Raw genomic sequence first — 23213 nt, forward strand, 5'->3', positions numbered from 1 at the left:
AAGGGAGTATTTTCTACTTTATGATTTTAAATGCCACTTTCAAAGTTGACTCTAGTCCTACCCATGCCACATCACAGACTATTTTCACCAGCTAGAATTCAGTGCAATCAATGCAGAACCTTTTACATGTTCCAAAATAGAAGTTCCACGGCAGACGTTGTTATCCAAGCCTGAGGACCATCATTAGTTAGCTAAAAGGTTCACTGGTTACATTGTCTCATTTCACGCTAAGGTTTTTAAATTTCAATTTTGCAGATTGCAATGCTTCTTCCTTTCCCATCCTCCAGGGGGCAGTGACTAGGAATATGCCTCCTAACCACAGGCTCCCAGATCAGCAACAAACCCTTCCCGCGCTGTTCCTGGGAACGTCAGATTTGTCGCAGGAGCTAGGGCCTTAAACTGAGCCTGCGCAGACTGTAGCTGTCGCGTGAGCGCATGCGCCTTGCGGAGAGTCCGGCCCTGACGTCTCTGGGCGGGTCTGGGCTGCTCCAGTGTTTTGGGGCCCAGGAGCTGTGGGAGGAGCCGGCGGCCTCACCGTGGTAACCGCTGCGCCGCCGCCGCCGCCGCCCCCGCCGCCGCCGCCCCGCCTTGCAGGCCTCGGAACTGTCATCGCCTCTGCTTTGAGGGTACTTTGGCCGGGTCCCCGGAAGTAGCCCTCCTAGATTCAGAGACACTCCCATTCTCCCCACGCCGCCGCCGCCGCCGCCATGCAAGGCGAGGACGCCAGATACCTCAAAAGGTGACGACCCGGGCTCCGCCCTGAGCAGGTCCTTAGGTGTTTCCTCCGCTGACCATGGGATGTCCAGGGACAAAACTAGATGTGAGAATGGGTGGGATGCAGGGAAGCAAAGAAAGAGGAGAAAATGATGGGGTAGAATAAAGGATGGGCCCTGAGGGGGCGCGAGGACCACTTTGGCTTGGAGGCGTCCTGACAGCATCTGATAATGTCCTTGCTGCGTTAATCTATAACCTCATTAAGAGGCAGGTTGGGAGAGATAAACCCCATATTTTGTGGTTGGTTTTTTTTTTTTTTTTTTTTTTTTTTTTTTTTTCCTGCCTCACTCTCCTGGATTTCTAAATAGATAAATCCCATGGAAACTTGGAAATGAATTCTGTCATATCACCGATTTGTGTTCAGTTTGAGATTCATCAGTCACGGAGGGTGTGTGTGTGTGGAATAAAAACAGGCGTGATGGCTTTTTCTTTATGCAAGACTGGATTGAGATGTTCTGTGAGCTGTTCTTGGTCCATTTTTACTCACTTGATGGTCACATTCACTGTATAATTTCTGTAGGAAGTTCATTATTATTAAGACCTTGGCATGCAAAAGCCTACTTTTTTTTTTTTTGTTGTTTTATATATGATATTAGCTACACCAAAGAAAAAGGAAATTTTGTGAGATTCCTGTAAAAAATAAGACTACCCATGGTTAGAAAAATATACCCTCACTGGACCAAGTGTGAGCAAGCAATGACTAAATTTAAAAAATGCAAATTTAGAGTTCATTTTTAGTTAAAGCTCTGTTGCTAATCCACTGCAAAAAGCACATAGATTTGCTTTGTGGACATAATTGCTTCATTTGAAAATGAGAGACATTACTTTCTGAAATACATAAGGACAAGATATGGAAATACTTTTGAGAGAAGAAACATGCATGTTAGGTGGTAACATTATTTTAAGTCCTAATAAAATTTGTTGAGTATACTTTCCCTTACTTGATAGGGTTCTAGCCATCACAGAAATGTCTTACAAGTGTTAGTGGACTCTTAAACATAGTCACACAATTGTAAGATAAATCAACTATACTGCCTTTTACAGGACAAGGGAACATGGTGCTTTGTCTTTTTCATTTTATATCTTTAATGAAAATGGCAAAGGAGAAGGCTTTCAATAGAGATTTGTAAAAGGAATATGTAATCAAAACACATATATAGTCAGTACTCATTTCCAACATCATTTTGTTAACAACATATACACGTGTACATTTTCCCATGCACCTACACACACACTTTCTTTTTTGTCAAATGCAATACATTTTCTAATTTCAACCTTAAGCCTAAGGTTATTTTAAAGAACGTGCTGCTGTTGTAGCACGTTGTAGCACATTTGCTGATTTTTATATAATACTGTTGTGTCAGAGGTGATTTTACTTAGAATCATGGGACTGGTGTACACCCTCTTTTTTGTCTGTTTGTTTTTCGAGACAGGGTTTCTCTGTGTAGCCCTGGCTGTCCTGGAACTCACTCTGTAGACCAGGCTGGCCTTGAACTCAGATATCCACCTGCCTCTGCCTCCCAAGTGCTGGGATTAAAGGTGTGCGCCACCGCTGCCTGGCAACACCCTCTTTTAAAACCACATCATCTAGAAAACAATACATACAACTGATCTAGTCACTGTGATGTTTTATTCAGAATACGGAAAAAGACTGAAAATCATTGTTCAATGTTTATATATATATATATGCACATATATATGACATACATAATGGAAAAGGCAGTAACTTGATGGATATGGTATGTATGGTGCTTTGTTCAATTTTTTCGCAGTGTATAATTATGTTCCACTTCTGTTATATTATGCTGTGCTATATACTATGTTAACACTTTATTCCTTTTTTGTAACTGAATAATAAATATTCATTGCATGGATATATTACAAACTGTTCATGATCAAGTGTTGATAGACATTCAGGGGGTTTGTGCCTATTGCCTATTAGGAATAAGGTTGCTGTCATCATGACAGGATTTTGTTTAACATTTCTCTTCAGTCATTTAGTGTATACATAAGCTTGGCATTGCAGGAACATGAAGTAGTTCCATGTTGGACTCATTGCAGAGCCAGCAAGGAGCTGGCTCAGTGTCTGTATTTCACATGCGCCCATACGTATGAGGACTCCAGTTTTCTCACAACTTGCCTATTATTTTCTCTTTGTGTTTCACGTGTTTGCTCTGTAATTGTAGCTATTCTAGGGGCTGTAAAGTGATGTCATATTCTGCTTTGATTTGCATTTCCTAATTACGAAGTAAATTGAGCTTCTTTCATCCTCTTTGGTCATTTGTCTTTCTTTTTTAGGAAAAAGTGTTTACTGAAATATATATATATATATATATATGTATATATATGTATTCTAATGTATATATATTAGACATTATTAAATATGCAGTTTACAAACATTTGTCCCAGCCTTTGGTTGTCTTTTTACTGTGCTGACTATGTCAGTACTGTCAACAATTTTGATTTGTTACAGTCTAATTTATTAATAGTTACTGTGGCTTTTTCAAACATTTTTAATTGCTAAATTCAAGGTCATGAAGCTTTCCCTTATGTTTTATAGTTTTAGCTCTTAAATGTTGGTCTTTTCTCCACTGGAGTTAATATTGTATATGGTGGTTAAGAATATCTAATCTTCTTAGCGTTGTTTGTCAGAGAGTGTTCTTTCTCTGTGTGGATACTTGGAGCATCCTTGTTGAAGATTAACTGACAGTAAACATAGGTTGTTTCCTGACCCGTCAGTCCTAATCAACAGATCTATTAATATTAATATCTCCTTGAGCTAGTAACTTACTGCTTAAATTGGGAGTGTTTACATTGGGAGGTGTGAGTCCTACAACATTGCTGCTCTTTATCAAGATTCTGTTTGTTTTTAGGGTCTTTGTTTCCATGTAAAATTTAATGTTGTCTTTTCCTTCTCCAGGCTGTCAGGGCTTTGATAGGGGTTCTGTTGACCCCATGAGTCATCTGGGGAAAATACTGCTATCTGAATAATAAGTTATCCAGTTCTTGAACATAGGATGACTTTTTCTTTTTTCAGTTTAGATGTAGAAACAGGGTGGAAGTTATGGATGTCTTGTGAAACTTTAATCTTTTTTTAAAATTTTGTAGGAAAGTTAAAGGGGGGAATATTGATGTACATCCATCAGAAAAAGCTCTCATTGTTCAGTATGAAGTGGAAGCTACTATTCTTGGAGAAATGGGGGATCCCATGTTGGGAGAACGAAAGGAATGTCAAAAAATGTAAGTTTCCTTCATTTTGTATATGTTATGAAAATAGGAGACTTTATATAACCTTTATACAAATGATATTGTTTTAATCTTCATAGACGATAAATGGTTATAACATCCTTCCAGACTACTTCATCTTAGTCAAGGAAATATTGCATTCAACTATATAAATATGGAATATATTCTAGATAAAGTTAAACTTTTGTAATGTTAAGTGAAATTAATCACAAAAGATATGCTTATCTGGGACTTTTTGCTTAATTTAGAAATTTTGAGTCTTAGAAAATCCTGTATTCTTCCTCCCATGGAATTGCCAGGAGTGTGGTGTGATGTTCAGATGTTCCCAAATGGGGCACAGATCTTGAATTAGCTCCTGAAAGCCACCTAGTCCTCTGAGTAATGCTAGTAAATGACAAGCTCTTTCTTAGACTGCTCTTAGATCCAGTGTCCTGCTCACCTTCCTTTATGGTTTTAAGGGAGTCCCTCGGGCCCTGTTCTTTTTTTCATTATTCTGAAGTTTTGCTGGTAATTTTCCTACCTTCCTTCTATAACTTTATGGTAGTAGAGAAGATTTGATATCACTTTTCTCTTTCAACCCTCTTCCAGCTACACAACATTGACTTGGTAACTAGTTAGAAAGAATTCCTACTTATGCCGTGTTGTGTTGGATCGAGGTTGCTTGGGCTGCTATGTGCTATGAGCACATGTGAAAGTACTGCTTTAAGTATATAACATTGACTCTGGTGGTACTTAAACACTCGGGGGATGTTTTTCCCCCCAAGGAACATTGTTTCCCATAGAGATATTGTAGGCTGACATTATAAGATAGTCACATTGGCATCTAAGGTGGGATACTAAGCCTAAATTTCAGTGATGCTGTAGTTGAGAAGCCCTGGCTTGCCGCACCCTATGAAGAGACGCTGCTTGGTGTCTCAGCTCGTTGTCTCACTGGTTTTCTATTGGCATCAGAAAGAGACTTATTTAATGACTCATACTAAAGATAAATGTGTTCTCTAGACTATATAAGTCTAGAAAACTATGTGTGCATGCTCACACTACAGTCCAGCTTGCTCACACTTTTCTTCTTTTCTAAGTTTTTTTTTTTGTTTGTTTGTTTGTCATTGATTACCTGAGATTATACAACCTGAGTGGGAATGAACAACTCTTGAGATTTTATTTTAGATTTCTAGAGAAAAGTTGTCTTTAATTTTAGAGTCTCATGACTTACACTTCAGGAGAGGAATTTAATTTTTTAGTTTTAAAGGATATACTCCCTCGAAAAAGGAAGATGTGTTTTGATAACTCAAAAGATTTTGTTACTGGTGAAAAAGAGGAAATCTATATAAATTGAGATGGGTGTGGCAGAAACTGTCATTACATTGGAGAAGTCAGTGATGTCCTTGAACCACAAACGTGGCATTTCAGCCTCTTGCATTGCTTAGAGGAATGGTATGAGCCACTCTCAACAGAGTTCAACTTTCTGAAGATTTCATTTTGAGAAGCTGATTGTTATGATACAGAAATTATACCGGCGATATTTTGTTAGGTTTTAGTAGATGTTGGGTGCCTAACAAAAAGGACACGTGCTGATTAAAAGCTGTCGCATAGCCACATGTGTCATTTCAAAATAAAACAAAACTTGGTTTTCTCCAGTTTCCTTTTAATAGATGCAAGACTGAGAAGACTATACATTAAAACCAAAATTATTTGAGTTTGTATAGACTAAACTGTGTTGCTAATACATAGGGTGAGAGGAAGTAGACCTAGAAGAGAATGTAGATCATAGATATATAGATAGATAGATAGATAGATAGATAGATAGATAGATAGATAGATAGATAACACACACACACACACACACACACACACACACAAACAGACAGGAATCACCATACCCATTATAATGGCTAAGGCCCATAACACTGGCAACAGCAGATACTGGCAAGAATGTAGTGACAGGAATTCTCAGTCATAGCTTGTAATAATATACAGTGTGTGCCATACCATAACATGGCATATATTTATATTATCTAAACACAGGTTCATGAAATATCCAGTAATTGTGTTTTAAAATATTTAATCAAATGTGTTAAAAACATACATGTACATAAAAGTCTAACACATATTTTTATAGAAAAATACCCAACAATTGAAAGCAACTAAACTATTATTTTATAGTGTGTGGATCAGCTGTGAAACCTCCATATCATAAAGCATTCTGTTCAAAACTGAAAAAGAAATGAATTATGAAGTACAAAAAGACATGGAGGGACCCTACATGCATATTGTTAACCAAAAGAAGTCAATCTGGAAAATCTACATACTCTACAATTTCAAATGTCTGACATTATAGGGGAGGCAAAACTGTTAATATAATGGAGTTAGAGATTACCATGATCAGGGGAGAGGACATTTTAGAGAAGTAAAGCTTTTATGTATGACACTGTAAGACATTTATAAACACTCCTAGGACACAGAGTGAATGCTAAATAACTACAACCCTCAATTAATAATTAGATGTATTAGTTTTAGTTCTTGGCCTACATTAGGGTTCACTTTCTGTGTTCTGTGAGTTTCGATAACGATAATAACTGTGCCACACAGATACAAGATGGTAATCCTAGAAGTACACAGTGAAAACTGGGAGAGAGGCGAGCATGTGATCTGTACTTTGTGAATACTTCTAGAAAACTAATCTATCCCAAAGCCTAATAGAAATGTAAAGATGTGTTTAGCGAGTTTCACTTTTGTTTTGTTTGGAATGGTCTCATTGTATAACCCAGGCTGACCTTGAGCTCATGGTCCTGCTTCAGTTTCCCTTCCAAGTTCTAGAATTGAGTTTTCTTACCATGCTGGCTATTGATGTAGTTCTCCTGTGCCTCTTCTCAACCAGATTTATTGAGAAACAAACGTTTTTGGATTCTTTGTTAAAATTAAATATAGAGCTTTACTTTGGGGGTTATTTCTGTGGACCATCCTTGCTATATCGACCTTACAATGTTTAGCTAGAACTGTCCAAAATAAAGTCAATTATTTTAAACACTTAAAAGTTATCAACAACAAAATCAAATAGATTTTTAAAGACAAAATAAGATAAAGAATGTCATTCTAGCTAATCTAAACTGGGAAGAATATCTAAGTCATGTTTCTACACTGGATTGAGGAGAAGTCGTCTGTATCTGAATCCTGGCTTCCCAAATGCTGGGTTCAGAGGACTTCTGTAGATTCTCATCCATGGCTCCCTGTAGGAGCTTGCTATCTTCCTACAAAAACAACAACAATAACTATCTTCACAAAGAAATAAGTCTGTACAGTGGGTATTTGGTCATTTTCTCCTTCTGAATGTAAGTCTTGCATAGGAGGATTTACTTGACAATCCGGATTTTATATTTTCATAGTTGTCTCTCATGCCATGAGTCATGTAAGAAGGCCATTGTGTTTCTTGGCACCATCTTTTTTTCTTAGATGCATAGTAGCTATACTGAGCTCCATTTAAGAGGAAGCAAGTCTGGAGTGCCTCGGAGTATGTATATAGCACTTCCCTTGCAGGTGCCTGTTCCAGTACTGTAAGTAAAGAAAAACTTGGAAATGTTGTTATATTTAAGCATAAATTATATCACTTGTGGCAGTATGTATTTCATATTCATTAAGAAGGCTGTTTTGTATCAGAAGTACTGCCGCAAACAGGACTTCTGAATATTGTATCCAGAAAGTCTTAAAAGATTTATGCTGCTTTAAATTTATATAAGCCTAACTATATCTAAATCTTTACTTTAATAAGATTCTTTGGCCAGAAGGTATAGAGTCTATGTATAATTTATAGATCATCTTAGAACAGTATTATTGAATGTGTCATGTGTTTCTATAATGTCTAAACTGGAAATCTGCATGTGCTTGCAGCATCCGTCTGAAGAGTCTCAATGCTAACACAGACATAACCTCTCTGGCCCGGAAAGTGGTTGAAGAATGTAAACTCATTCATCCTTCAAAGCTAAATGAGGTAGAACAGCTTTTGTATTATCTACAGAACCGCCGTGACTCTTTGTCAGGAAAAGGTAAGCAGAAGGAGTCTGGAATTTTAAATTCAATAACAAAGGCGAGCATTTGTCATCTTCAAAATATTATATTTACTTTGTAAATATATATGTAATACAGTATAATACAGTACAGAATAGTATAAAAATACATAGTTCTGAAAGCTGTATTCATTTTGGTGGTGAGTTCTTACCAGTGTTAGGATAAACAAACAGATGTGTTTGTTTCCTGCATTCGAGGTTTTATGCCTCTACACACAGTGGTCAGACTGTTTCACTGGATGTGCATGTGTGCACTATACTGGAATAAGGGGATAAATCTGTCATAACAACTGTAGGGTAAAAGGCATATTTAAGGCAGAAAATATCTTCTCGGTCCTATATTCTAAATTTGCTATTTATACATAATCTATAATTTGTATTGAGTTATGTAAGTATTTTAAGCATTACTATACACATGATGGATATCACATGCTTGCGATGGCCCTAGGATGTTCCTCTCATGTCTTTTCCTTAGGGAAGTGTAACATTCCTCATTGTTATCTTCATTCTTGTCATTTTCCTGTCCTCAGTTCACACAAAAGAACTGGGCCATTAATGTTTTACAACTCAGAAAATATAAAAGATAGTTTCAAATTAAAATGGAAGCATGTGTACAAATGGGTTGTTGAATGTTTAGTCATTAGAATGTACTGTATGAAAAAATAAATATAAAAAGGTATCTACTATATATGGATAAAATAACAAGTCAGTATTATTCTTTCTCTTCACATTAATAGTTGGAGTTTTACTGTGTATTAAAACTATAGTGTTTTGAACTTTTTATACTTTGATAATTTAGAGCCAGAAGCTTCACCCTAAAAGCAAGGAAAGAGGACTGAAGTACATTTGAACACTATGATTCATCACCTTAAATGACTTTTTTCTTTTCTCATCAAAACTTCTTATAATCAGTGATCTGTTGAGACAGAGGTTTGCTGCTGATGATATACCCTTATCTTTCATGGACACTGCCTCTGAAAGAGTGAAGGCTAATCCTGTTTCAATTAATTATTTGTTTATGTGTCCTTGGGAGAACGGGCTTTCCTAACATTTTTATTGTCAAGAGCATGTTTCTCATTTCCGCATAGCAGTTCTTCTTTTTATTAGCATGTATTAATTGTATGTATTACTTGTTTAGAGCCATGGCTTGCATTATGGCAGTTGGAATGTAGCACTCAGTTAGCTCCTGCATCCTGTCACAATCCCTTCCCAATCCCCGTTTCCTTACCAAGTAGTCTCCAGGAAGGGTCAAATGTCTTCCATGTATATTTATTTGTTAATTATACATCTTTTGATAATACTTTTATAATTAATTTATTTTAATGTATGCATGTTTTTGTTTAGAATATGAAAATATTCTGTTAGCTGAATAGAATAATAAATGTCTGTAGTACCTTTGAATGCCTCCTTGGGACTAAATGAGGATTAAGTTGATGTAAATATCAAATATTTATCTTTTAATTTATATTCTTTATTTCACTTTTCAGGCAAAAAATCATTCACAGTTACTTATTTCAGCTTATACTTTTGCTATTATTTCTTACTCTTCATATGTTCACTTTGGTTTTATATTATTTGTTTTTGTATTAGTCGTACCATTTTCTTTATCTTGCTGATTTACCTGGTTGCAATATTAGAACAAATAATGATTTTTATATGGAAATATTTTATTTTATGTATTAAGAAAATTTTCATGAAGTATTTAGTTTTATGTCCCCAGCATAGGCAGCATTAAACTCAACTACTTAAAAAGTCACTCTGAAACCCTTAAAGCCTAATTCTCAGGGGTTCTAAAAATCTTTTTACAGAAAAAAAAGAAAAATCAAGCAAGCCTAAAGACCCGCCTCCTTTTGAAGGGATGGAGGTAAGACCTTGTGAATTCTCTTCTATTGAATGAAAGATCTTCAGCAATAATGTCAATAGTGCAGATGGCCATGTTGTTCACATGTGGGATTTGAAGTGATTCAGTTTAGACATAGCTGAAAAAAATCAATGCTTAATTGATAAAAAAAACAAAAATTGTTGGTGGTGCTTTACAACACATAATTTTAATTTTATTAAAAAACGTGGCAAAATATTCTGAACGTTTTGAAATAAGTTTCAAAATATTTAATCTTTTAGAGTAGGTGCAAATTACATTAAAATACACTGAGAGAAAAAATGTAGAGTTTATATATGTTCCATTTTATTTTGCTTATAATATCAACATTCTGGTAACCAAGGCATAAAATTTCTTTATTTTTATTTTTCATTTACTTTGCATCTCCATCACAGGCCCATCCCTCCTCTCTTCCCAGTCCTATCCTTACAAATCCCTTCCACCATTGCCCCTTCCTCTTCTCAGGGGAAGCAAGCCCCACATGGGTACCACCCAACCCTGTGGTATCTAGTCCCAGCAAAACTAGGCATATCCTCCCCCACTGAGGCCCAAACAGTCAGTCCAGGTAGGGGAAGGGGATCCTGTGGCAGGGAACAGAGACAGAGACAGCGTCCAGCCTCCATTCTACTTGCTAAGGGACCCACATGAAGACCAAGCTACACATTTGCTACAGATGTGTAAGGCATCTAGGTCCAACTCCTGCATGCTCCCTGGTAGGTGGCCTAGGCTCTGTGAGCCCCCATGGTTTCAGGTTAGTTGACTCTGGATCTTCTTGTGGTGTCCTTGACTGCTCTGACTTGCTCACTTCTATCTCCCACTCTTCCACAAGAGCTCCTCCTGATGTTTGGCTGCAGGTCTCTGCATCTGCCTCCACCTGCTACTGCATGAAGCCTCTCAGGAGACAGTTATTACATGGTTCCTGTCTGCAAGCATAGCAGAATATCATTAATAGTGTCAGGAGCTGGCTCTCTCACAGGGATGAGTCTCAAGTTGGGACAGTTGTTGGTTGGCTGTTCCCTCAGTCTGCTCCATCTTAATCCCTCTACATCTGGTAGACAAGACACATTTGGGGTTGAAAGTTTTGTGGAGATATTGATGTCCCCCTAAAATTTCTATCTACAAAAAAATATGGCTATTATCTGTTCTTTGCTTGTTGCTATAAGCAATACATAAGCTATATAAGTAATATATTGGTCACAAAATACCATCCATTTGACAGCGATTCTGTCTGTGAGACTGCTGAGTGTTTCCTTCCTCCCTCTGTTTCAGATTGATGAAGTAGCCAACATTAATGACATGGATGAGTACATTGAGCTCTTGTATGAAGACATTCCAGACAAGGTTCGGGGTTCCGCCTTGATCCTACAACTTGCTCGAAATCCTGATAACTTGGAAGAGCTATTATTAAATGGTGATTTCTTTTTCTAAATACTAAAAGTAAAAAAATTATGTAAAACAAACCACTCTTGAAGTTTGTACTAAGATCTTAAATATTTTATGTTTGCAAATGCACATATACATGTTTCTCATGTATTAAATGTTTAATTTTAAATTTTAATTTTTTTCTTCTATGTATTATGAATATTTTCAATCTTTTACTTATCTTTCTCTCCTCTCTTTACGTGGAAGGTTTCTTTTCCATTCTTTTCTTTTCACCCTGCTTGTGTGTTTGAATCTTAAGAATTTCTGTTAGAACTAGCTTATAACTGGATCACCATGGGTTCTTTAATCTATTTCTGTTTATTGGTGTGTTTAGTCTGTTTAACATTGATGTAATGTTTATAAGATAGTCTTTGTCATTTTGTATTTGCTATGAATGACAAAACCATTAACATGTTTATATATTTTTTAATTAGGAACAGTTTTATCATGATTCTTAACCTTTTTTACTCTGTTTTCTTCTATCATGGTTTTATTCTATGCTAGGTATTTTCTACTTTACCATTTGAAGCTAATTTTCTGTAATTATGGTTTCCTGAGTTATTATCTTAGTGTTGCCTTGACATTAGACAGTTTCAAACAATCTTGTTCAAATTACTACCAACCTAATTTTAACAGTATACAGAAATTTGTTTCAATACACCCTCTGGCTCTGTTCCCTTCTCACTCTATTGTTCTGTAATAATACTAATGACATATTTCTTGCACATGTGTGGTATATGTTCATATCTGTATGCATGTTCACAAGTTCATAAGCACTCATGTTCATAGAAGTATGCATTCTCATATGTGTGTGTACAGGCCTATGGCTGATATCAAGAGTCTTGCTTGGTCACTACCTGTCTTATTATTTGTCTCTCAGTTGAACCCAGAGCTTGAAGATATGATTAGTCCAGTTAGTCAGCTTGTCCCCCTGATCTACCATCTAAGCTCTAGAATTACAGGAAGGCTACTGAGAGAAACCTTGCAGAGGTCTATGAAGAGGTGAGAATGAAAACTCAGTTCAGATTGGCTTCATCAACCTGGATCAAACCTGGGGAGTCACACTAGGAAGTTCATTGTCAGCTTATTTAAAACACAGCATAGTTTAGGGACAAGTTTAGGCAACACTCATTCCAATTCCAGGTGCACAGAAAAGCTTAGGTGTGACTTCCTAGAAACTTTTTTACAAAGTACATGTGACCCTGAGGGTAGATTCTATGGCTAAAAGGCCTAGAATCTAGTGTGGTCTCCGAGTAAAATAGCATAGAGGTCAGTGGTACACGCGACATCTCTCCCAAGGATGGGTTCCATTAGCTGAGAGCTAAGGAGAATGGTCTAGGAAGGGAAGAGTCTGGGATAAACATTCTGGGTGAGGCCTGTCTCTGCAGATAGCCAAAAAGTCACCAGGTCATTAACAATATCTACTCCCAGTTTTCTGGGTGGAAATTCCTCTGAGGAGAGGCTCCTGTGTTTAGCATCCTGGTTCCCTTTTGCTGTGTGGGCACAAGGACTTTTGCCCCCAACAGATGACAGGAATTCTCTTGCAGTTTCCATGTGTCATTCTTCCATCTTCGTATCTGCATGCTTTCTGAGGTGAATCTGCTTATCATCTTCATGATGATCTTTATGATGTATATGCTGCAGTGTTTTATTCTCCATAGATTGCTCAGGGTCTGCTCATTTTGATTGCCCTTACTTTTTCCTTCAGACTCACTAATTTAAACTGTTTATATTAGCTTTTTCTGTGTCATGTCTGCTGCTAAGATTCCCAGTTAATTTATATTTTAGCTTTTGTACCCTTCATTACAGGTTTTCTGGTTGTGGGTTTTTTTTTTTTTTTTTTTTTTTTTTTTGATATATATAATAGCTGTCTCCTTGATAAACCATCATTCTCATTCCCTTGCATACCTGCCTTTAAATCAGTAGAAATGGTTCACTTTAATTTTTATGTTCATGCATCTGTGTATATATCTATGTATTTAAATGTTTGTACATGTGTAAGTTTGGAGACCCTAAGAGGACATCTGGTATCTTACTTTTATCATTTTCTACATATTCTGTGAGGCAAGGTTTCTGCTTGAGTCTGAGACAGGTTTTCACAGCCCAGCTAGATTCCGGCACACCTCAGAGATGCACCTGTTTTCACGCCCTTGGAGCTTGTTAACTATGTGTAAGATGCCTGGTGACATGTTTGGGGGCTGAATCTGGTCCTCATGATTGTGCAGTAAGTGCTCCTCACTGCCACCCCACTTCACCAGCCCTTCCTTTAATTTTCTGAATATAATAATTACTGAGTTAAAATCTTTGTCTCCTAAACTCAGTGCCTGCTTTTTCATGGACAGTCTATTGATGACGTTATTACCTGAGCATGGTTCATACAGTTCTATTTCTTTCTATGTTGAGTTGTTTTGTTGAAACAATGTGTGGCAACTTTGGAAGTCGGATTCCTGCTAGCCCAGGGCTTCTTATTGATGGATTTGTTTGTTTGCTGAGGTCTGTGGATTAATTCTGCAAAGCTGTGATCCCTTCCCTGAGAGAGCCACTGACATCTGAGCTCCTTTAGCTAATTTTAGTCAGCAGTGATTGGGCAAAGATTTTATTAAGTGCCTGATGATGATGATGTCTCCCTCCCTTGCTGAAGCCCTCTGTGTATGTTATGTGTTAAAGCATTTCACACTCAAGTCTCTGCTTTCCCCCTACACACTGTTTCAAATTCAGCCAGAACTGACAGATTAGTGGCTTTCTAGGTCTTTCTGTAGTAGGAATACAACTGTGTACCTTTTTGTGACTTTATAGACTAAAAAAGAATGTTTGACCCCTTTAAAGCTCCTGAAAATACCTGATTTTTAGCTTTGCTTAAAAAAGACTAGTAGCCTTTTGATTAATCCTGCTAACACACTCTTAAGCCTGTCTCTGGCATTATGATGCTACCACAGTGCTTTTCTCCAAATACCCTGAGAATAAGGCTGTTGGCACACAGCAAACTCCAGGTCAAGTAATGATGACTAAACATTCTCTGCACCCTGTGCTAGCTTTTAATAAGCAACTTGTGGTGTGGAATCTAAGGGAAGCTTCAGACTCTGTCCTCCTTAGCTCTTGCCTCTTCCTGTGCCATACCAGTCTGCATGCTGCCATGTCCTGCCTTGATGATGATGAACTGAACCTCTGAACATGTAAGCCAGCCCCAATTAAATGTTGTCCTTATAAGAGTTGATGTGGTCATGGTGTCTGGTCGCAATAGTAAAACACTAAGACAAGTGGGTATAGACATATAAATTGAGGTTTCTCGGTGTTGTTTAGTCTTTTGTTCTCATGTAGTTAGTGATCAGAACATAACCTTATCCAGGTATCCAATTAGTGAGCAGAACATGACCTTACCCAGGTATCAAGTTAGTGATCAGAACATGACCTTACCTGGGTATCCAAATTCCTCTTGCTATTGTTCCTGTGTGCGTGCTACTCCTTCATGGACAGATGCTGTTTCTTCTTTAGGAGACTGTCTCCTTTCCAGGTACACTTCTACATAGTGATGGGTATGCTGTTTTTTTCTCTCTAATTGCTCTACTTAATAAGGCCTGTACCAATAGAATACTGTTAGTGGTTGTTCTGTAGTTTTATTTGCAGTGTATAGAATTAAATCCAAGGTCAGCACCACATGAATACCTGAGGCAGTGTGGTATCCCACTTTCAATTTTAGTACAGACATGTAATTCCCACAGCAAGCTAGCTAGCTAGAGGCAACATTTAGGGAGCTCTGGATTCAGCAGAGAGACACTGTGGCAATGAGTAAGGTGGCAAACAATAGAGAAAGACTCCTAGTATCAGCCTCAGGCCTCTGTGTTGTGTGCATACCCATGTGCAAGCACACAGGCACGACAAACACATCTTCATGCAAAAATAAAGAATAAAAATCTCGCAACAACTTGTTAAAAACTAACCTCATATTTACTTAATATCTCCAAATATTCACCTTCTTCGAACAAAGATATTCATATCCTTCCAAGAGCTTATTTTTTGAAATTTCTATTTTTGGTATGTGATAGTGATATGGAAATATTACCTTTCACATAAATTTAATTTATTTACGTTTATGGAGCTAAATTGGCTATACTGCTCATTTATATTCTGGGTATATTTTAGTCTCTGTCCTAATAGAGTAACTCAGAGGTTAAAAGAAGAAAGCACAGTAATACAGTGGTAAGATTCCAAGCAGAAACAAGTCAGGAAGTGGACAGCTCAGATGATCTTACTGTCGCATTTATCGGATTCACAGTTGATTTCTTACTGCATACACATATGTGTCAGGTGTTTTGAATTAAAGTTATTCTTCTAAATTAGCTTTCCGTATTGGAAAGAAACATCCTACTTTTTTGTTCCAGTTCCATCTTGGCTTTGTTACTTATTCATAAGTAGACATTTAAAACCAACCTCCCTTTATATCAAAGGAGAGGTAAATGATCATATCCGTATGTCTCCTTTTCTTCAGAAACTGCCCTGGGTGCACTAGCAAGAGTCCTGAGAGAAGACTGGAAACAAAGTGTTGAGTTAGCTACAAACATTATTTATATCTTCTTTTGCTTTTCTAGGTAAGTATAGATGCTAAGAGGACTGATAGACCTCTATTGCTGTCTGCCTGTGTCAGTGTTGATTCTCTCAGTCTTTGTCTGTTTGTCCATGCTCTGCGTCTTGTTGCTGGCTTTTTACTTTGTTGTTTTTTTCCTTCAGTCTAAACTCCCTATGCCTACACACATGCACACTTGAGCACACACACACTCATGAACACTCCATTTGGCATGTACACATGGTTTGGCATCTGATTATGGCTCTGGAGGAGGATGATCAGTAGGAATGCAGTGTCTGCTCACTGTGTTTACTCACTGTGTGCTCTTGGTAATTTTATTTAATCTCCCTGGGCCTCACTTCCTCCATATATAAAATATTCACTGTAATAGCCATGTTTTCTTCAGCACACATACTTTTGTATTTCAATTTTTATCAATTTAGTACATACTTAGTGGATACAGTGTAATAGTTTGATTAAATGTAACAATATATAAATGGTTAAAAAATCAAGGTGATTGGCATTTCCAACTCTGTGAAGACTTACCATTTCTTTGTATTCTGCATGTTTGAATTCCTCTCTTCCAGTTCTTTCTAAAATATATTAAATTGTTATGAACTGTAGTTACCATTCTGTGCTATAAAATGAAAACTTATTTCTCTCTTAGTGTAGGTTGCTTTTGGTACTCACTATCTGACTTCCCTCTGTTCTCCGTAACTTCTAGAAGTCTCTAGTCTACTCCCTTTATATCAAGTCAACTCTTTCCTTCCACATATCCGAACAAGGATATATAACATTGGCTTTTCTTTGTTTGACTTATTTCACTTAACATAATGCCCTCTGGTTCCATTCATGTTTCTAATAAATTATGAACTTTTATTCTCTTAGAGGTTAAATATATTTTATTTACATGTATATGTTCTTAAATAAGGATATTATTGAGATTTTATGAAAAATTTCTAGTCTGAATAAACCAGCATTAGCAAATAAAATTTATTAAATAAATACTTGAATAAATTAATTACCTAGCAAACATATATCCAATAAATAAAATGAGTGCTTAGTATTATTATAGTATGAGTTTTGTTAGACAATATTCCAAAATGTATTATGAAACTATTTTAGTAGTTAATGTGATGATTAATCATTAAAACATGCTTATAATATTATTTAAAGTAAGGGTAGCATGTTAACATATATTTAAGATAATCTTGTAATTTCAGATTTTTATTTAAATTTAATTTTTAATTTATTTAAATTTATTTTTAAAATTATAGTGTGGTTATATTCACCCATTGAAATGTATGTTAGACTTATGTTTTGTATGGTTTATGTGAGTTTAGGCCAAAACCACAAGTTCTCCTATATGAACAAAATGGACTCTTTTTAATGTATATTAAAATCTCTTCTTTGAAGCTTTTCTCATTTTCATGGACTCATCACTCACTACAAAATTGGAGCACTGTGTATGAATATCATTGATCATGAGTTAAAAAGACATGAGCTTTGGCAAGAAGAACTTTCTAAGAAGAAGAAAGCTGATATCCTTTAGGTGCCATTTGACCTAGTGCCTATGCTTAGGTGCTTTGGATGGTAGGGTGGGTTTGTTCTTTCCATTTTTTAATTTCTGTCACATTATTTGGAAATCATGCAAGAATGTGTCAAAGGTAAAGATAAAGATTGGAATTATCAGAGTAAATACAGTTTGACATAGACTTTTTGTCTCTTCCCATTTTGACCAGTTACTGAGGTGGAAGAATGAAGCCTGCCGCAGTGCTAGAATATTGAGTAAAAGAGTCTTAAGTATCTGCACATGTGCACACTATGACCATGTGTTTGGTGAAGCTTGGCTCGTTGCTGCTTATGGTCTTCCAAGTAACTTTGGAATGGATTATATTTTTTGATGAACCTAATTTTTCAGGAACACTAACTTAGAGTTTTATGTTTCTATGAAGTTCAGTTTTTCTAGTTAAGTAAAAACAACAACAACAAAAAAAACGTTGCTAATGCAGATTTCAGAGATGTATAGAATGATAGAACCCATGAGATGAACTTTAGAAATTTTCTATTTTGATGTATCTTATGGTCTAAGAGTGGTTTTTTGTTTTGTTTTGTTTTGTTTTGTTTTGTTTTTGGTTCTTTAACAAATGCTTTCAAAATGAAGCATTTTGGGGGGTGGTACTTCTCATTACTTTAGTGTTCCTTTGCTTTTTGAGCTATAGTCTAACTTCTGCCTCTTGATTTAGTCTTTCATACTGAATACAGTGTAATGATACTCTCTTCAGCATTACAGTAATCTTATCTGAAGCTATTTATTATATGGTCTTTACAATTTAATTCTAGCTCAGAGGTCCTGGACTGACTATTCATACCTGTCTTAGCATGAGATGTTTTATAAATCAGCAAGCCATTGTAGGCAATAGCATTATTTTAATACGCTGTGTATTTGTATCTATTAGAAAGGAAAACATCATTCATGTAAGAAAACTGAGGCAGAGAAGCCGATGGACAATAACAACTTACTGAGATTGCTTTAATGAATCACTAAGAGATCCCAACTTTTCTACAGGATGAAGGGCTTAGTGCATGTACACACATAGGTAGCTACCAGGAAGTTACAGCTATTTTTTTTTTTAATTTTTGTATTTTTTCTGGTTTGAATGGGAGCAGGATAGGTTGTTTTCCATACCTGGGCATATAGTTTCTGCTGGTGGAGCTCAAGTCAGGCTGAGACTAAGACTTCCTTTATGGCTAGGGGCTATTGTCCAGGAGCCTGACTCAGTTCTTCTTGACCTGAGACTATTACCCATTGAGTCCTGTTTGACCAAGGGTGCTACATTTCTTAAATCTTTGTGGAACTCATGGGCTTTATTCTTTAGAATGTCCTTCTCTTGGAATCTCCAACCTGAACAAGGTGCTAAAAAGCTTTAAAATCAATGTGCATATTTGAATATTTTGGCTGTCTGCCTGAAGAAGAGTTTATTATTCTTAGCAACTACATGAGTTTCTGTAAGAAAGTAACCTAATGGACCCACTTAGAGTCTGTTAGAGACTTGGCAACTTTCATAAGATATTTACATGTAATTTCTGAGAATCCAAGTATGTGGCAGAGTTCAAACATTTCCTCATACTATGACTACAAGAATCTTATGAGACCTTTGGCTAACATGTCCTGTTTTGCACAGTCCTATGGCTAAGATTTGAGATGGGTAGGGACTATAGCTCAAGTTGCAGCCAGGCGTGGTAACACATGCTTTTAACCCCAGTACTTCAGAGGCAAAGGTAGGTGGGTCTCTATGAGTCTGGGCTCAGCTAAGTCTATATATATAGTAAGTTCCAGGTCAGTCAGAGTTACATAGTGAAACCCTGTCTTAATTAATAATGATAATTATGATAATTTGCATATAAAACATAATAGCACTGTTCTCAAAGTAGTCTTCAGTAGGTTTTCTTCACCTCAGTTCATGCTTGTGATCCTTAACTTGATTTTACTTGATGAAGACCTTGAAAATCAAACCTTGAGAAAGGATTATGACAAAACCTTTAAAAAATACCAAGGACTTGTGGTCAAACAAGAGCAGCTATTGAGAGGTATGAGCTCCTGATCACTTACTGTAACATGGCACTCAGAAACTAATGTAAAATTATTTTAGCTAAAATATTTTCAGCTAATAAAGAATAAATCCTATTTCTAAGATTTGTTTAATAACAACAGACTTTAATATTATATGGCTTTCCCATCACTTAAGATGCAGAGACTTAAGATTTAGTGAGAATGGCATGGATCCTTTCAGTGAGGACTAGAGTCCTGCGTATAGTCAGCTATGGATTTGGGGTATTTCATTGCTTATTTGATGACCTTTGTACATGGAAATGTTTATACATGGATATGTTTTTATTCCCTAATAGTTCTTCTTAGCTTTTATAACTATACTGATTTTTTTTTGAGTTTGCTGTTGTTCTTTTTTGTTTGGCATTGCTTGGAACCAAACCAAAAACTACAGATGCAGGGCGGGCTTCTATGCTGAACCCTGTCTCCCAGCCTCTTTTAAAGAGCTGAAGTTGCATAGTTAAGTTTAGCCTATTGGAGAAGAAGCCAGCCACCTTTTCAACGTTTAGTGTTTGAAAAGACTAGAATATAGTAACTTTTACCTGGGTCAGCATATAAGCCAAAATACACTAGATCTTTAAAAATAATTGTTTTGTTAGTATTTTAAAACACTAAGTTGTTTTTTAACATGTAAAATAGTAAGCCCTATTACTAACAAAAATACTTTATTTATACGAATGTTTTATGTTCTATTTACCAAGTTTTATTGAGAGATAATTGATAGATAGTAAACATAATTTGGTATATTTTAATTTAGGCAAATAATTACTGGACTGTGACATATTCAAGATAGTTATGTCCACCATTCCATAGCTGCCTTGTGTATCTGTTGTCATTCTGCCATTTTTTCTTCTCCCTCCTCTGGTAATTTAGAGGAATAAGTGGAATTATACAGTATCTTGTTTAGTCAGAATAAGGATATATGCATGTTGTTGGAATTATCCGTATTTTTTCTTTTAGTTATTCACATCTGATAATTTTCTGTATTCTCTTGTTTATAGTCATTTGGATTCTTTCTAGTTGTTGGCAGTTGCGTTGCTGTGTTCCTTTGAGTATTCATCTGTAGGCCTTGTATGGGCAGATATCGTTTCATGTTTGTGTCCTCAGAGATGGCATAGTGATCAGTGTTTAGCTGGATAGTAGACTACCACTACATGGAACTGTTCCCCCTGCAGCCCTCCTATCCGTTCTCCCTCTGTTAGTGTATAAAAGTCCCAAGTTACTGAAAACCATGGCTAGGAGCTGGGTGGTGGCACACATCTTTAGTCTCAGTACTCAGGAGGCAAAGGCAGGCTGATCCCTGAGTTCAAGGCCAGTCTGGGCTACAGAGTGAGTTCTAGGACAGCCAGGGTTATACAGAGAAGCCCTGTCTTTAAAAAAGAAAGAAAAGAAACAAAGACTGATATGATCAATATTATTAATTTTAGTTAGCTTATAACTAAATATATTTGTAGTTTTGATTTGAACTTCCCAGCCCACTAGTTAGGTTGAGAGTCTCATATCAATCTGCATTTCTTTTGTTGAAATCTCCTTTCATGTATTTTGTTTATTTCTTAGTGGGATTATTTTGTATGCATATGTATGTATATATATGTATTATGTTTGTGTGTGTGTGTGTGTGTGTGTGTGTGTGTGTGATATGTTTTATATAACTTTACAAAATATATGATTTGTTCACAAAGACTTTCAGTCTGGTTATATCTTTTCACTCATTAATAATGTCTTTTGAGGATCAGAATTTCTAGCTTTTGTGAATTATAATTTGGCCCTTTATGGATCGTTTTTTGGGCACTGTATCTATAATATCTTCCCTAATTGGAGTTCACAATAATTTTTTGCTATGGTTTATTCTAGAAGTTCTGTCATTTCAGGGTTTGTAGTAAAATCAATAATACATTTGAATACATTTGAAATGAGTCTGGTTTTTTTGTTATTTTTTCATATGAATATGTTGCTATTCATGCACTATTTATTTCAAAGAAGGAATTGGTTTCTGTCTTTGCCAAAAAGTCACTCCTCTGTGTATGTGCATGTCTACTTGGCACTCTGTTCACTCATCACGTTTATGTAGTTTTGCTGGTAGACAGCATTCTGATTATAGAAAAGGTTTATATAATTTTAAGTATAAAGCAGAAAAAAAAGAGACTTACTCAATATTGTCACATGGGGAAGAGGATCAAAGAGATACAGAGAAACCCTCAAGTTTGTCTTTGGAATTCTGAAGTGAAATCAATTCAAATAGAGGGTCAAGGAGATGGGCATCTAAGCAGTTCTGGTCAAGATGTGGTCCCGCTCACTATTGACCCATCTTTGTCGGTGCTTCAGTCTCATCCCGTAAGTGGTCTGACAAGTTAGAATTGTATGAAATCTCTTCCAGGGAGACAGATTTCCCCTCTGGCTGGTGCCTTTTTCTTTTCTCGGCATGAGATTCCTGAAGAAATTCCCATTTCTTCAGGAGTTCATTGTTTCATGAGTCTGCTTGTATCTCTTCAGAAGGTCATCATTTCTACCATCTCTACTTCTGAAATTTCCTATTTCATGTTTTAGCATCTCAGTATTGATGTGGAACATTGGCACGTCTGAAACAAATTTAATATACAAAAATACAATAATGGCCAAGGTTAGAGCACATTTCATTAGCACTAAGTACCTGTGCAAGAAAACCATTTTTCATAACCTCTTGGTCACTTTTAGAAGGGCTGGCACAAGCAATTTTGTCTTGTGGGTTTGAGAAACATCTCATCATTAAGTCTAGGTGGGCCTTAGAATTATCTTCTTGGTTCAGCTTTCCTAGTGCTGGGATGCCTGCCATGACTATTTCAGTTCTGACAATCTCCCTCCCTCCCTCCCCACCCTCCTTGTCTCTCAATACTTTCTGAAGGCATTATAGATTGTCTGGCAGTTTGTTCTCCATTGTCCCGCAATGCTGGGGAGCGATTCATCCTAGTTGGTCTGGGTTGGACCAACACTGGGGGAAGAAGGAAAGTGACATTTGGAGCTAGTGCCACTAAGCCTTTCAGGCCCAATTTAACCAGTAGAGTATAAAAGAGATGGCTCTTGGGTCGAGTTTACATGCGGTCCGTTCTGCTTGTCTTATGGGAACTATCCTAGCATCTCAAAATGTTCAGGTTTCTTTGTGAGAAGGTGTACTTGTGTAGACTATTAACAGTTTACGAAAACACAACTACCAGTGATACACAACAGTTTGCTAGAAGGCTTTATAAAATCGGCAATAAAACTATTTTGAAAATTAAGTGAGTACGGGCTTGCAGATATCTAATGCTTTTCAATCTTTAAAAGGCTCACATAGCATGAGTTGTCTCACTTTCTCACACAGGACCTGTGTAAGAATTAGCTCAGCCTAGTAGGAAGCAGGGCATGTTCTGACCTGTTGTGCTGCTAGCTCAAGGTAGCTTCTGGCTGGCTGAAGCTCTCCTTTAGCCACAGCTGGCTGCTGCAAATGCATTGTGCGGAACAATAGCTCTTGGCTGCTTTGTGTGTATGAACTTTACATGCTCTTTAATTATTAATTTTGCATATGTAAACTTTAGATACATAACTGTACACAACTGTACATGTTTCTATTCAGATGCATTGTGCATCAAATACACTAACATCAGTTTAAAATAGTTGCTTTCAACACAGTCATCTAAAGCCTGCAAC

General features: G+C 36.7%; 1 protein-coding gene across 3 annotated transcripts in view; it reads left to right on the top strand.

Moving 5' to 3' along the window:
- Window positions 1-407: 407 nt before the first annotated feature.
- The window catches only part of Kifap3 (kinesin associated protein 3), a 123738-nt gene continuing 100932 nt past the window's right edge, over window positions 408-23213 (top strand). The window contains exons 1-8 of one of the 3 annotated variants that reach the window (XM_034513065.2): window positions 408-739; window positions 3883-4014; window positions 7903-8057; window positions 9887-9942; window positions 11227-11368; window positions 15866-15965; window positions 17357-17481; window positions 19433-19531. In XM_034513065.2, the coding sequence (XP_034368956.1) occupies window positions 708-739; window positions 3883-4014; window positions 7903-8057; window positions 9887-9942; window positions 11227-11368; window positions 15866-15965; window positions 17357-17481; window positions 19433-19531 (841 nt within the window). In that variant the 5' untranslated portion in view covers window positions 408-707. The remainder of the gene's footprint in view (window positions 740-3882; window positions 4015-7902; window positions 8058-9886; window positions 9943-11226; window positions 11369-15865; window positions 15966-17356; window positions 17482-19432; window positions 19532-23213) is intronic. The other 2 variants (XM_034513064.2, XM_076941499.1) reach the window with 2 other exon arrangements.

The sequence above is a fragment of the Arvicanthis niloticus genome, chromosome 10, assembly GCF_011762505.2.
Source record: "Arvicanthis niloticus isolate mArvNil1 chromosome 10, mArvNil1.pat.X, whole genome shotgun sequence".
Classification (NCBI taxonomy): domain Eukaryota; kingdom Metazoa; phylum Chordata; class Mammalia; order Rodentia; family Muridae; genus Arvicanthis; species Arvicanthis niloticus.